General features: G+C 50.6%; 2 protein-coding genes across 2 annotated transcripts; one reads left to right on the top strand and one right to left on the bottom strand.

Annotated features, from left to right (window-relative positions):
- The first annotated feature begins 5,205 nt into the window (after positions 1-5,205).
- Positions 5,206-7,240, top strand: LOC125950188 (SET domain-containing protein SmydA-8). The gene is made up of 4 exons (XM_049677940.1): positions 5,206-5,426; positions 5,626-6,790; positions 6,859-7,019; positions 7,105-7,240. The coding sequence occupies exons 1-4, from the start codon at positions 5,289-5,291 to the stop codon at positions 7,192-7,194; spliced, it is 1,554 nt and encodes a 517-aa protein (XP_049533897.1). The 5' UTR covers positions 5,206-5,288; the 3' UTR covers positions 7,195-7,240.
- A 65-nt stretch (positions 7,241-7,305) lies between these two features.
- LOC125950204 (zinc carboxypeptidase) lies at positions 7,306-9,248 on the bottom strand. The gene is made up of 2 exons (XM_049677975.1): positions 8,778-9,248; positions 7,306-8,699 (listed from the first exon to the last, which is right to left on the bottom strand). Exons 1-2 carry the CDS (start codon positions 9,054-9,056, stop codon positions 7,686-7,688), a joined length of 1,293 nt encoding a protein of 430 aa, XP_049533932.1. The 5' UTR covers positions 9,057-9,248; the 3' UTR covers positions 7,306-7,685.
- Positions 9,249-15,589: the final 6,341 nt, after the last annotated feature.

Below are 15,589 nucleotides of genomic sequence, written 5' to 3'. Positions count from 1 at the left end.
GTGGCCACAATGGGAGCTTCGCTGCAGCATACACACACATGCATACACACGTACACACATGCACACGCCGCCATGCGCATATTCGAGGAGCGCCCTTATACCCTTCGTTCCCTACGTCCATGTCCTCGGCTACAACAGTTCTTGCACGACACGACATCATTCAATCGTTGTGCGTCATCTTCAGGACAAAGCCTCCATCGCAATTACACCAATAATTGAATAAGACGGAATATGGAGGAGCATTATTTTTGTAATGGAAGAGAGAGAGAGAGAGAGAGAGAGAGAGAGAGAGAAAGAGAGAAAGAAAACGAAAAAAAAGAAAAAGTTATAGATTTCCATTGGGGGTGAGAGGAATCAGTAAAATATCGTCGAAAAATATCAACTGACGTCATCATCTGCGACGTAGCGAGCAGCAAGTTATAAAAATGGAGCAAAATTCTCACAACCTCGGAATGCAGCGTGGTCCAGGTCCCCCCCCCCCCCTCCCCCCTCTGCCCAACGAAACGGGTTGAGATTTGCTGCTTGAAACTGTTTTTACTGTTCAAGCTGCTCTACTACTACGACGTTCGACATTCCACGCACTAAAAGGCAATAAGGGGGTGTCCTAGGTGACTTCGGACGTTGACTCAGCAGCCGCAGCAGCAGGTTTATACCGAAGTTTGACACTACCTTAAAATTGGAGCACATTGCACATCCTAGGTGTATGTGTGTGTGTGTCCAAACCACTCGAGCTACGTGTAGCAAATCCGCAAAAAGTACCGTGGGGTACCTTAAGTCTAGTGCGCTATGGAATGGCCTTGAGTAAAATAAGAAAAACAAAAAAAAGAGGACAACACCTTAGAGTTGCACCTAGACTCAGAGCGCCTGGGAGCTAACGCCAACTTACACTACTACCCCACTGTCGGTTCGCGTACGCAGGACCACAGGAGTGCACACTAGCGCAGTGTGACTGCAGGTGTTCGTGGGAGTCAGGCCGCGCCGCGCCGCGCCGCGCGTATAAACAACGCAGCACATCATCTCATCGCGCTCCGCCACTAATCGCTGACTATTTTTGGTCGTCTCTTTCTCAATGGAGTCGATGGGACACGGGCAACAACGCGCCACGGCCCCGCACGCGATGTAGCTGGTCAACCGCAACCTACCAGCACGCTCGCTCGCTATCCGACACCACCACAACCACCCGTCCCCCCTGTCGCCTTCTGCTGCTTCTTCTTCCACCACTTGCTTCCTGTTTTCTGTCGTGGCAGATCGCGGCTGCATCGCACATATTCCATCCATCCATCCATCCATCGCTCGGTCATTTCACCTTCTACTTATCTATTTTTAGCACCCGAGAGCCAAAAGGGCACACTGCCAATGGCCGCCTGCTAGCGTGTACTTGCCGCGCGTGTTCTGAACCTGGTTTGCTGGGGGGGTTGCGAATCCCCCCCCCCCTTCCCCCTTTCCCGTGTCCTGCCGTACGTGATTGCATTTGGAGAAGAAGAAAAAAAAACAACCCGAAATGAAACTGAATATCCTCTCTCCACCGTGTGCGCGCCGCGACCGCGCACCGGCCCGCCCCGGATTTTCCGCCGCCGCCGAAAATGCCTTTTCCGATCGCCCGGTTCGGTTCGGTTCGACGTCCGTTTCGCCGTTGACCGTTAATGGCGGTTCGTGTGCCGCAAGCGAAAACAAAGCGGCGGCGGCCACCACCGCAGCCGCCCACATGATTAGCTTCGTGACCCTCCCTCCCTGGCACATCCCAACCGTCCGACCGAATTTGATGGTCAGAGCCGAGAATATAGCGTCCGCCCGCACGTCGCGGCCTCGGGCTTCTGGCCAACAGAAAAATCACCGCCACGAAAGATGAACGCGCGCCGCAACGGGTGGTCGTTATTCAAACTCAGGTACCCTTCCACCCCTCTCCTCCTCCTCCCCCATCCCCCCTCGTCGGTCTAAATTTCGAGCGAGAGTGAAACACATTCGAATGCACATGACTCGGTCGCATCTACGTAGGTAAATGTTTACGTGACACACGGGAGGAAGGTGGGGAGAGGGTGGGAGGGGGGTTGGGGGTGGACTGGCGCGCTTGTTTATTTAAGCCCCCCCCCCTTCCTCCGGGCTACCCGCACCCGCACATAAGCGACCAGGAATGTGCCAATGAGGCCCGATTTGTGGCGATGTGCCGTTTACCTATCTACTCACTTCCCTATAAGGACCCTGGCAAATCTGTTCCACCATCAGGTCAGGACAGTGTAGTGTAGCATCCAAATTTTGTCAAAAGCAACGGTTCAAATTATATCGTCAGGACCTGAACAGGACCTTAATCGAAACACGTTAATCGAACCCAAACGGGACAGAGAATTCGTGGACTGGAACTGGGGGGGGGGGGGGGGGGGGGGGGGGGGGGGGGGGGGTGAACAATACAGAAGAACCTTGGGTCTTCGCCTATGACGATGTGTGTTGCGCAGTTTTGTGTCGCAATCGGATCTTAACGTCATCGTAGATCGCATCAATCGCAATAAAAATGGTCAATTAACTAGAACAAAGTAGCTGTGTTTTCTTGGGTTTGCTATTCCATCCCGTCCTTGTACCCTAGTAGAATAACGTTTGATTAGTCTCACCAAACACCTATCAGGTGTATAACCTTAAATCCGCTGGTTTTCTTTTTGACGTAAAAAACAATTTTTTTTACAATAGAAGGCCAAAAAAGTAATACAGTCACAGAATTTTCCCTCGCTAGCTTTTTTTCGCAGCGGTTTTTGGGCTATTAGGCTGTATATTATGCCAGAAGAATTCTCAAAATATACTCGACTGTTCATCGCCGCTGACCTCAGGATACTGGAACGACTTTTTTTTTGGTCTAGAAAGCAAAAATTCGCATGTGTTTTGACGTCATATTATTCAATTCACGGGTTACCTATTTTCCAATTTTTTTTTATCATCCCCATGGCGTATACGTTTGGAAACGGCTAGTTTAGTAACTCGTAACTGCTGGGCAAGTATTTTTCGCTATTGGGCATCATGGTTATCTAAACAAGCCTGTAATTTATGGCCCTCAACTTTTCTGGGTCGATTTTCACATTTCTTGTCACTCAAATCATATTTGAACCGATAAAAATAATCTCTCCAAGTAATTTCCGATAGTTCCCTATCACCATAGCTCTCTACAAGCATTTTTATGGGATTCGGCAGACGATTTATTCAAATGAAAGCAAAAATAAATAGAGCTTCCCGCATATGCTCTTTTTCTAGCACCAAAACTGGACATCCTTATCCAAGGAAAATGTTTTTTTTTTTTTGTATGGAATCACTTATGGTGCACTGATTTACGTAAACAGGTGTCGAATTTATGCAAAAAACAATCTGACATGTCGATTAAAGCTCAATTTGCTCGATACGTCCATTTCTAAGCAAACAGCGGATTTAGGGTTATACATCTGGTAGTATAGAACTCAGTAGGCGTACAAATGAATGGTTCCATCTTTTCTGGTGAGCTCAACCAATGACCCTGCCGCGCACCCTCCATGCGTCAAAATGCGTCAGCACGCTCGTCAGCCTAAAAGCTACAAACAATACAAACTGTGGTCCGATGGTTGGATGCATGGCGTAGCTACAATCTAGGATCGCATTTCATTTGGAGCTAAAAGCGGGCGCTTTCGGGCATCGGACTCGTCTCGGACTCGACCGACAAAACAAATCCAGCGCACAAAATCCCGCTAGGCGTGCTAAGAAAAAATGGTGGTCACTCTGCTATCAGCTAAATACGTCACCGGACCCAGGAGCTGAATCTGCTGAAACACTTCTGCGCTGCGGATCGGATCAATACAAGGTGGGAATTTTTTTTTTTATTGTTGCTTACTCTAGCCTGCTCACTGGTCTGTGTTTGGAGAACGGTCCGGTCCGGCCGTTGCCGTCGTTTCGTACGCGCGAATATTTCTTCGAACTCGACCTGGTGCGCACACGTTTAAAAATAGCACCACCCTGCCCTATCCTATACCAGCAAATCCTGCGCTCTTCGATAGGCGTATAGTGAGGATCGTGCTAGACACGAAAAAAAAAACCACCGGAGAGAGGAACGAGGCCACCAATCGCAGCTTGGAATCTTGGATCGTGAACCTATGCCAGCCAGGTCATGGCCAACGTGCCGTATATGCGTCGGCGAAACGGTCGCGGGGTCGTTTGGTTTTGATCGAGATCGACGTAGTCCAATGGAGAGGATTTACGAATAAAGAAACGCTCATCTGCTGCTCCTGCTGCTGCTGCTGTGTATGTCAACGTCAGCAGCTCCCAAGGACATCACTCCAAGGATCGAGCGATCTGAAGTTGTTTAGCAGCTTGTTCGTCCCCGTACCATCGGGGATGCTCACGAATCCTGAGCAGCGGAACACGTTTGTGATGTTACCGCGTGCCGTCGCTCGTCGAACAGTGAACGAGTGACCTTGATAAAGGGCCATGGCGTTTGCATCGACATTCGGCTTAAATTTTGTTCTTCGGCGCACGGAAAGTCGGATCCGCGTGCGCGTGCGTGTGCTAAACGCTATATGTTGGGTAAGTTTGTAGGAAGGGCTCGAGCGAGCGCGGAGGTCATAGATCGGATGGTCAGCGCAACCCGTGTTCCTTTCCATAGCGGTGTCGTCTTTCGGGAATTAGCGAGTTCGTGTGCATGTATTTATAGAACTGATTCAGTGCTTTATTGCTGCAGCGAATTTATACCACCCACAATTCGCTCTACTCCACTCAGCTGCTGCTGCCAAACGGCGCCGGCGCACAGATACACATACTTCCGCCGAGCGCATTTTGCGCCAATTCATATCAAACCACCCTAGGGGGTTTGTTTAGAAAATGTTGAAAACCGCATTTCTTACGGCATGCTGGCATGAAATACGCAAACTGTCGACACGTTTAGCACTAATTAGCTTAGCAAGCTATAGTTTAAGTTGCTTGGCATTAGGCTAAACCCCTAAATTTATAGATAGTTTAATCCAGCGGAACGATATTTATCCGGTTGTCCAGGACTCCTCGCTCCTCGCAAAGCTGTCCGGGGAAAACCGACAAACAGATTTTCAACCAGCAGCGACCACGGCCGCTAAGGTCGAGCACAAAATCATCGTGCCGCAGGTCAAAACGATTCCGTTACTTTCGCCGCCCTTCACTCGCTAAAGCCGTACAGTACAATGAGGGCAGCGAAAGTCAACGGTCCATTCGAAAGCAAAAATCCGGTGGACGGATGAAATGGCCCACCAGCGGCGGAGACACTATCGCGAGATTCGCCAAAGTGTCCCTTCTGCTAACCCTTAGTGTCGAGGATGGTTTCTTCCTGTGCTGTATGCAGTGCTCCAGCTAGCCAGCAGTGTGCGGGATGCCAGCAGACGGCTTACTGTGGCCGCGATCACCAGCGGCAGCACTGGAAAGCGACGCATCGCCGCGAGTGCCACTGTTACCGGGTAAGAGCTGCACACCGAGTGAGCTGCGGAGCTGACCCGGGGTTGGATTGATCGATCCTTCCGCTGGATCGAGCCTAGAGCTTGTCCCTACGGTAGTCCTTCATGTCATTTAGCTTCATGAAAGTGCAAAACCGACGAGCAGGCTATTTATACTTTACGCGCAACGGTCGATGTCGATATCATCCATGTCACTTTATAGGTGGTTGAAAATGCCTGCCTTGGGCGCTACGTGGTAGCCACCAGAAACATCCGGCAGGGAGAGGTCATCTTCCGCGATGCACCAGCCGTCGTCGGTCCCAAGATGGCGAGTGTACCGGTCTGTTTGGGCTGCAACCGGGATCTGATGGCCACCGCCACCGTTCGGCAGCAAGGTGACGCAAACTTCCGGTTCCACCAGTGCTCCCGCTGCGGATGGCCCGTCTGTGGTGCGGAATGCGAAGCGGCGGACCAACATCGCTCGGAATGCAGGCTCATGGCGGGCAGCAGCTACCGCCCGAAGATCTATCCAGCCCGGGAGGAACAAGCTAGAAGGGAATCGGCTTACTGTGTGATCGTACCGCTACGAGTACTGCTGCTGCAGTCGCATTCCCCCGACACGTACGCTCAACTGCAGCGTCTCGAGTCGCACGTTACGGAGCGCCTCAAGTCACCACTGTACGAGGTAGTCCGTTCGAACCTGGTACCGTTCATACGGAGCGTGCTAGGACTGCAGCAGTACAGTGCCGAAACGATCCTGGAAGTGTGCGCTATGCTCGACACGAACTGCTTCGAGATCCGGCTACCGGAGCGGCGAACCAAGGTACGGGCACTGTATCCGCTGGGTGCCATGCTTTCCCACGACTGTCGACCCAACACGAAGCACTACTTTGATGACGCGTTACGCATGGTTTTGGTCGCCACCGTCGACATCGAGCGGGGTGCCACCATCAGCACGTCCTACACTCAACCCTTGCTCGGTACGCTACACCGTCGACTAGCCCTCAAGCAATCCAAGCACTTCGACTGCCAGTGCGAACGATGTACCGATCCGACCGAGCTCGGAACCAATCTCAGCGGCTTCCGGTGTCCGGTCTGTCGCAAGGGTATCGTTCTGTCCGCTCAACCCTGCAGCCCCCAGTCGGTCTGGCGTTGCCGGCAGCAAAAGTGTGCGTTCAGCGAGACGGCCACGGCGTACGCGGCACGCTGTACCCAGCTGCAGCAGCAACTACTGAGCCTAGACCGTACGCAGCCCACCGGATACGAAGCCTTTCTCCAGCAGCACCAGTCTACCGCGCACGGCTGGAATGCGTTCGTGCTGCAGGCCAAATATGCGCTGATCCAACTGTTGGACCACCAGGCGACAGGCGCCAAGCTGGAACCGCCTGGTACGGTAGTGTGCACAGAGAAGGAGAACGAATTGCGTCAATCGCCTTATTTCTCTTGTTTTTCGTAGAAAATCCCGCGCAAGAGGGACACTTGCGCCGTACGGTAGAGCTATGCCGTGATCTACTGGATGTTGCTAATCGCTTAGAACCCGGTATCGGTTTCTTTCGAGTCAAGCTACTAGTTTCTCTAGAGAAAGCGCTCGCTGCACTACAGAAGCGGTGGCCGAAGGTATGCTGACTAATTCAAATTAAATCTACGCTTAAATGGCCCCTTACTACTCTCCACTACTATTTTTTTCAATGCCTCATTCCAGAAATCGCGGGAAGCGGAATGGCTTTCAGTCAAGGAAGAACTTGCTCGTATGTCGAAACTCGATCCTTCCATAAACACCAATTGTGAATGAAAGATGAGAATATTTGTGTGTTCGGATGTTATCCTACCTATCTTACTCCTTCTTTAGGATCTTACTTTTTTCTATCTGAACAAACCACTACAATTATGTTTCAATGCGAAGGCGTACAAGAGGGCATGTTCATATCGACGATAGATTATATTTGCGAAAATTAACACAAAGGCACAGCCAACCTCGCCTATTCTCAATATCACATTACTTCATTCTTGACATTGTTCAGTTCGAAATCATCGTGCTATTTGGATGAGATATGTAATAAAGTTTCGCTAATTTAATAGTAATTTAAATAGCTTCAGCAGCTGCTCATCATTCTAAATGGGTCGTATTGTCTTATTTATTTCACTGATACCACATTTATCTCTCTTCAGTGTGCCTATGAATTCTGCTGAGTACATAATCATTATCTCTTGCCGTTTGATAAGCTTCTCACAGTGAGCACCCCGGCTTCACCTAGACATACCAAACAGAAGGCTTGCCGTGATTTACAGATCTACCTTGACAGAGTTATTCTCGTAATAACCTAGCTGGGTCGCCTTCTGCAGCATCGCGATGAACGCCTCCAGCAGCTCCTCGGCTGTTGGAATAATTTCGTCGGCAGGCAGCAAAAACATGTTGTTGCTGTCTGGTGCACCGCGCAGCTCGAACGTGTACGAGATCGGTACGTCCAGCTCTGCGTAAACCCAATCGCTGCTGCCACCCGACGATGGGTAGATCGTTTCGATTAGCGCACCGGACACATACTTCTTGCCATGTTTGTCCTTTATCGCAGCGACGCCCTCGTGCCCGATGGCGACCAAATCGTCGTAGTTGCGCACCCGTTCGCTCGTATATCCGTAAGGGAACATGATAAGTTGCGAGAAGGAGTGGATGGAGAAGTAGGTGCGAATCCGGTACCGGTCCACCCCATTACGCAGGAATGCCACGAGTGCCTGTGTCTCCGGCTCGCTGGTCTCGCTACCACCGGCAAAATCGTACCGACACGGATCCGAGCTAGCACCGGGCCCGTTCCAATCGCTGCCGAAGTTCCGGTTTAGATCGACACCGCGGCACACACCGTACGGTTTGGTGTTTTTGCGCCACAGCCGGTCCCCTTCAAAGGTGTACCGGTAACCGTCCGGATTGACCACCGGGAAAATGATCCAGTTGAAGTTTTGCGTCAGTCCCTGCACTTCCGGGCGGCCAGAGGTTAGCAGCTCGTTCAGGATAAACGTGCAGCTAGCCGGCGAAATCCATTCACGGGCATGAATGCCACATTCGACAAAGACGGCACTGTTGGCCGGATTGCTGAAAAGCTTCACGCCACGCAAGGGCCGCTTTTCATAGCTTGCTCCTATCTCAATCAACTCCAGCTGGGAGTGTCGGGATACCTGCCAATCCAGCCAGCGATTAATCGCGTCCAAGTGTTGATAGTGTGACCAATTGAAGTCCTCTGGCGGGGTGTTCTTCGGCATGATCCATTTCTGCTCGTCATCAATCAGCGCTTGCATGTTATATAACTTGAACGATAACAAAGGATGTTAGCATGTTGAGAGTGTACGAAACAAAACAAAAAGGTTCTAGTGCTGCATGCCTACCAGTACTGTGCCCTGCAACCGGTACCTCGACATCAGCTCAGTTATCTCCGCAGTCTTGTGGGCAGAGACCATCACCGTAAGGTTTTGGTTCACTTGTCGAGCGTGTCCCATGAACGCATAGCTGTCGCTTATACTTTCCAGATTCTGCAGCATCTGCACTTGCTCCTCCGTTTCGATGAAAAACCGGTACAACCGTACGTTGTCATACCTGGCGACGTTGGGAGTGCTCGTAACGGAACCCAACAGAGCGGCAGCAACTAGTGTTGCGATGAGGAACATTTTACTATCCGTATCACAAGTCCCTGTCCGATCGGGACCCGGCTAGTTCTTTGATAACACCAGTAGACAGACACTAAAACGAAGGCGCGACGAACGGTTCTCAAATAGCCAGGTGCAGGCGGTAAAACGAACCTGTGGCTTTGAGAAAAATTAACGAAAAATGATAAGCATAACTGAACTTGGATTTGGGTCTCCAGGGGTGTAGCTCTTTTCGCGCTTCAATTTTTTGAAAATCTTGCTGTTTTTGCGCACAATGCGCATGTTTTACTGGCCATCCTTGTATGCGAACGGACTTTCTATCTCGCTCACTCTTAGCGGAGCTCAGGTTTTTGCGAGCAAGAGGGCTTACCACACTGCGGATTTAGGAGTCGAACATTCCGGGGTTCGCGCCACCGGAACTTTCGACTCCTGGATCCTGTTTATGTAGCGAAATTGTTTGAACTGTGCGACACGAGCGTCCTCTAGGTGCTGAAAACGTGGAACTAAATTTTGAATGGGCCGTTATATAAACCGTTATAAGGTTCAGATAGCCGGTGAACTCCTAGGCCGTAGTAGCTCGTAGTGTGCTTCAGTGGTCCTTTTTCAGGTATCGCCGGCAACGATCCCTTTTTTTATGGTTTCAATCGATGAGTAATCACATCGTTTATAACAGCGACCATTGAAAATTAACGTCGCTTTTCAAGGTTTCCCAATTTAATGAGCACGCCTTTGTTCCTCGATGGTACTCTGAACAATTGTGATAGTGTCCAGTACTAAATTGCGCTTGCTAGTAAATTACGTTGATTTACAATTCTTTACAACGAGTTCTAATAAGCTTTTATTCATCATGTATAAAAAAATATCCAATTCTCTTTAAAAAAAATAGTATACTAATTGCTCCGTTTGCACTTTTCTAGTTAAAATTTTATGCCGTTTGCATAACTCTGTATGTTAAGAGTTGTAATAATTCGCTCAGCATCGTTTAGAAACAGAATAAAAAACAAAGAAAACAAAGATGAGACCATCGTGGAACCACCGAGGGTAAGAAACGACAGCTCGATAACCTCTCGGCAATACGAGGGCGAAAACAAAGCGTGGGAAACATTACTGCACACCACTATTACAAGAATGCACCCAAAGGGTGTTTACATGACATACATAAATTACCATAAATGAATGAATATGAATTATTAAGTGTACAACCTTGAATTCGCTGAGTTTTTTTGTTTAAAAACTCATTTTTTTTAAATAGAAAGCCAAAAACTATTTTATTCAACGAATTTTCCCTCGCTTGCTATACTTTTTTTCCTATCTTTCGGACAATTTTTGTATAGCATGCCAAAAGAATTCTTCATTTTGTGACGCAAACCACTCGTCATGCCATTTTCAGGCATTTTCATTCGAATCGAAATGCTGTTCGGCAACCGGCACGTGACCCATCAGGCGATAGTCTGAAGGAGCCTGGTCTGGAGAATTAGCGGGGTGAAGGGTAGTACCTCCCACTTGAGTGTATCCAAGTAATTTGGAACCATATTTGATGAGTGCGATCGTTATCGTGGAGGATTATTAACTTCTCATGACATTGTTCATTACTCTGCATTTTTTAATGCGAAGCACAGTGCAATTTCATTAGTTGTTAATGCAAGCGATGCTCATTAACAGTTGCTACAGGTTTCAACAGCTCATAGTAGCAGACATTAGCTAGGCATAGCTGGGTATCATCCTGATCCTGAAAGAGCCTTCAATTCATGGCCTTCGCTTGCACTTTCACTTCTAGTCAAAATGACCGACTAAAACAGTCTATGCTAGTAATTTCCAATAGTGCTCTGTCACCATAGCCCTCGAAAAGTATTTTTATGGGATTCGGTAGCCGATTTATTCAAATTAAAGCAGAAAAGTTTAGCTTTATGCTCTTTTCTATGTTCTTTTTCTAGCACCAAAACTAGCAAATCATTATGGAGGGAAAAATGTACGTTCTTGCATGAACTTGATGATGTGCACTGATTTACGTAAACAGGTGTTGAATCCACGAAACAGTATGACATGTCGATGAAAACTTAATTTGCTCGATAATCTCATCTATAAGCAAACGACGGATTTCAGGTTATACACCTGGTATATGATTCGTCGTGAGCATATATTCCACCCTGGCTGCTTGGGCTCGGCCGTCCGGCTTTTCCCACCAAACACGCCGAATACAGACCATGCCGTCGATTGTCGAGCGAACCACCTCCCTCCCGGCCGCTTCACCCCTCCAAATAATTTCCTCCATGAATGTCGTAGCCCATCTGCAACCATTGCATCGGACACCGATTAAGCCGAACCCCCGCCCGTCCCGATTGCTGCTCAATAGCGACTGTTCTCAGCGCGTCCACAGCAGCAGCAGCAACAGCAGCAGTAGCGGCAATACAGCTACCGAGCTAGTTCCGGTCCGGGGGGGGGCCCTTTTTCTAGCCTAGTTAATCTCTCAGTAAACCGCTAATGAGATTTGCAGATGAGGCTTGAAACAAGCTGAAGCTGCTGGCTGGCTGGCTGGCTGAGCGGCGGCCCGGCGTTTGTCACCAAAATGTCGCCTCGTTTACGGGCTCGTACAGCGTACCGCACCTCCCATACCCTCCCTTCCATTCGTCGCGTTGATCGCGACCTTCCTTCTACCACTACGATCGCAGCACGACAACGCGCACTCATTGACGCATTAAATCGCGCTCGCTCGGTTCGCTCGGTAGCACCCCTTTCGGGGATGCGGGAACCGTCCGGCCTCTCGAGCACCCCCCCCCCCCCCCCCGCTCCCTCGATGACCGTCCCGAGCGTCCCGTGGTTGTAATAATCGTCTTACAAGTGCGCCGTGTGCCGAAAGTGAAGCCGTAACCCCAAGGGGAGCCGCTATCAGCCGCCGAGATCAACGGCAATCGCGGCGCAGGATCGCACCGGATTCGATTAATTGCTGTACGGGGAGCGAACATCTCTTTGAACTCGCACTGCTGCTGCTGCTGCTGCGGACAAACAGTGGCAAAGATCTAGCGGATCGCCGGATCCCAGCAGCATCGCAACTGTAATACACTAGAAACGCGCTACGCGTACCGAGCCGTACGCAGGTGCAGCCAGCGCATCGCGCAGACCTGATTATGTCGCAGACCGCCGGCGGTGTGACGCTGATTTATGGCGCCGGCGGCGTGGCGTACATCGATCGGAAGTGCGTGCACGTACACAGTTACGCGCTCGCGCGCTCGTCCTGCTCGGTCCTGTCAGGATGTGCAAGATACACCCGCGCACCCCTTTTTTCTTCCACTCTCAACGCAGGAGGAAAAAAACAGAATTTTTACTTCGCCCTTTCAACGCCCTTTGCCAGGGCACCCTGTTGTCGGCGATCCATCATGTCGGTGTGACTTAGAGATGGTTTTGAGATAACTTCATCGCAATGCGCCAAAGCGAAACCAATCGCGGAAGCTTCACGGGAGTTTTTTTTTTTTTAATTTTTTGTAACAACCGCACCACGCCGAGACAGTTTGGCGACAGCCGGCGGCCGGGGCCTCATTAGCAACTGCCACGCAGCGCAGCTCCTCGCATCGCATCAGCATCATCCTCATCATCGAAACCATCTTAATCATCCAATCGAAAAACCCAACAACACACCGCGGAGAGCAACAGGCCGGCCGGATCGGATCGGAACGGAAGCGGAACGCTCGAAAAACACCGAAGAAAAACAAATGCGAGAATGTGTTTGTGTGTCTGTGTGTGTGTGTGCTTGCAGTGGCTTGCATCAAATAATTGAGCTGTGGCAAAACAGGAAAACGCCACCAGCGTCACAGGGGGTTCGGGCCGTCATCCGTCGTCCTGCCGTGTTTGTGGGACTGTAACTCGACACAAAAATCACAGATCCTCCTCCTCCTCCTCCTCCTCCGGGCGGCTTCTCCATAGCTCCATAGCATAAGCAGCCCGGCGCAGACATCCGGACATGCCGGAGGTTTGCCCGGGTGTTGTGTTGGTCCAGGCCGGGGTCGGTTGACACTTACTGCTAAAACAAACATTCGGCTACACACACACGTGCGGGCGCGGACACACGGGCATACATGATGACAGAGTATCCGGTGCCGGTTAGCGGCTACGAATAGTATCGCGGGACCCTTTAGTATCGGAGTGTTTTTCCTTCACCGAAACTCCCCGCAAAACACTTGGCGGCTGTGACATGGACCGTTTGGACGTCGTTCATTTCACGTCACAGCCGTTTTGTGTGCCTCTAACTACGCCGGCTTTCGGCTCACCACTAGCCCTTAGTAAGGAAATAGTGCAGTGCAGTCCCCCTTTACGCCCACCCCCAAAGTCTTGGACGCACAATCTTAGTGCAACAGCACAACCACAACACAAACTGTCGATTGTGGCGCGATTTATCCTGAGGCTACCGCAGTACACTTAAGGCCTAAGGCGATTGCGGTGCCATTTAACTGCGCAGCGTTTGATCTGCATACCACGAAGCGGCACTGTGGTGAACGGCACAGCAATCGCAGCAATTTTCGGCCATTTTGCCCTTTTCGGCGCTCGATAGATTTAAGCAAAACGAGCAGTTAGATCCGGTCCGATTTTCCGATCGACCGGTGCCGGGGCTTCCTCCATTGCTGTTTTTTTACAGCTCTGTGCTACAGGCTCCTTTGTACACAAGGATGTGCGCTTGCACACTCCATTGATTGCTGACATTCTCGTTAAAACTTTAAACATTGAGCAAACCTGTACCAAAGCGTATGGAACATGAGACGTGATGGTTCAGAAGAAAGACAAGACTTCTTGAAATAAAGCAATTTTAGTAGAAGAACTTTACCTTTTTTGTGTAAACAATCTATATGAAGTCGATGTAGCTATTGTTTGAAAGGCGGGCAGACGAATGAACTAGTAATAGTTTAAAACCTCTATAATTCCGGAAAAAGAAGAAAATGTACAGAGGACCCGGTGGACGTGGAAGGATATTCCTCGAAGTGTTTATAGTAATATATACTAATGCTGGAACAGTGTCGACAGAAAATATGGTCCGAAGTAGTATTTCCACGGAAATGGCGAGTGAGTGATGTGAGGAAGCTATGGAAGAAGTATGTGGGTGTTGTGTATTTGAGAGCGAAAAGGGAGAGAGAGAGAGAGAGAGAGAGAGAGAGAGAGAGAGAGAAAAGAGCAGAAGGAAGAGGGTGAAGAAGGTGACAGGAGGGCAAACATATTCATCTCGACAAAGGCGACGGCGACGGCGACGTCGATGACACTATGGCCCATGCTGCTTTCTCATTGGTCTGTTGGCCACCCCCTTACGCTGGCTGCTGATGGCCCGTCATTGGTTGCTCTCTCTCGCGCATACGAGCGTCCCGGTTCTAACCTTCCCGCCAGAACAACTGATCCAGAGACCCTCGAACGATCAGCTCATGCTGATCATGGTGACGATCAGCGTCTTAGTCGCCAGTCGATCCTAGGCCATTGCTTGCTGAAGAACTGTGAGTGGCGCACTGTGTATCACGTCGTGTGTGTGTTAACACTAGATCTCGATCAATCGAAGTTTATGGTGGTGGTGTTAGTGCTGGAGGTGATTAGTGATAACCAAGAAAAGGACCTTCATCAACCAGGGGGGAGGAGATGTACGCGGGTGCAGCGGGTTGCGACGGTTTCAGCGATCGGTCGCATGACCACCATCACCACCAGCGTCAAGTGTCACCGTTCCCCGGTGGATACCGGGGTCTACCGTCTACCACCGCCGTTTTGCCAACTGGCGATCCGGCCTACCGGTTGCCGGGGGTGGTACCGTGTGGGAGTTTCGTCCTAACGCCGTCACCCTTCCAGCCATTCCATCCCGCACCGGATCTCGCGGTGGTGGATGGGCAAGCAGAGGAGGAGGAAGAGGAGGAGGAGGAGGAGGACGATGGTCAGGAGGAGGATTACTACCGGCTGCTCGAGACCGGTGCACTCTGCTCCCCGGAGGTGGAGCAACCATTTCTCTATCAGCACTACCAGCAACCACCATACTACGCGTCAACCACCATCACCACCCCCACCTACCACCATCCACCGTCAATGGTGCTCGGTCACCACCACCACCACCACCACCACGTCGTCGGTAGCCAGCCTTTGTTCGCGGCACCCGAGATGACCTTCCACCATTACGCTGAGTATGGGTTGCCACCGGAATCGCTCGATTCCGGCCACCAATCGCCCGGTGTTACGCTGTCCGAGTATGCCAGGGAATCGTCCCCGCACGACCACAAGCGTACGGCGATGGCTGAGCCCGACTTTGGTTGCTTCGCTGGTGTAGCAGCACAGGAACAGAAGCACCAGAAGCAGCTTCCTAGCAGAACGCCCCCTGATCATAAGCCGTTAGTGCGTGAGTGCTTGAGCCGGGACCCGCTCTGCGGTTTCAGTGATGGCCACAGCAGGACGGATGACTTCCTGGCGGGAGCCGGAGGAGCATACTCTCAGCTACTTCCGATCGAGCAGCCCGTGCTTGGTGAGGTGACAGCTACGCAACAGCTGGAGTTAACCCAGGAGAAACCAGCGGGGAAGAATGACCAGCGCTGTCCAGTGGAATC

The sequence above is a fragment of the Anopheles darlingi genome, chromosome X (assembly GCF_943734745.1).
Source record: "Anopheles darlingi chromosome X, idAnoDarlMG_H_01, whole genome shotgun sequence".
Classification (NCBI taxonomy): domain Eukaryota; kingdom Metazoa; phylum Arthropoda; class Insecta; order Diptera; family Culicidae; genus Anopheles; species Anopheles darlingi.
The sequence above is the reverse complement of the archived record's forward strand: the minus strand, read 5'-3'. Positions and strand labels throughout refer to the sequence as shown.

What these genes read in the sequence shown, in the direction of transcription:
- LOC125950188 (XM_049677940.1), top strand. Translation starts at nt 5,289, where the DNA reads ATGGTTTCTTCCTGTGCTGTATGCAGTGCTCCAGCTAGCCAGCAGTGT. An exon ending in GCGAGTGCCACTGTTACCGG is followed by an intron (nt 5,427 to 5,625) that starts GTAAGAGCTGCA and finishes GTCACTTTATAG; the next exon opens with GTGGTTGAAAATGCCTGCCT. An exon ending in CGCCAAGCTGGAACCGCCTG is followed by an intron (nt 6,791 to 6,858) that starts GTACGGTAGTGT and finishes TGTTTTTCGTAG; the next exon opens with AAAATCCCGCGCAAGAGGGA.
- LOC125950204 (XM_049677975.1), bottom strand. Translation starts at nt 9,056, where the DNA reads ATGTTCCTCATCGCAACACTAGTTGCTGCCGCTCTGTTGGGTTCCGTT. An exon ending in GGTTGCAGGGCACAGTACTG is followed by an intron (nt 8,700 to 8,777) that starts GTAGGCATGCAG and finishes TTATCGTTCAAG; the next exon opens with TTATATAACATGCAAGCGCT.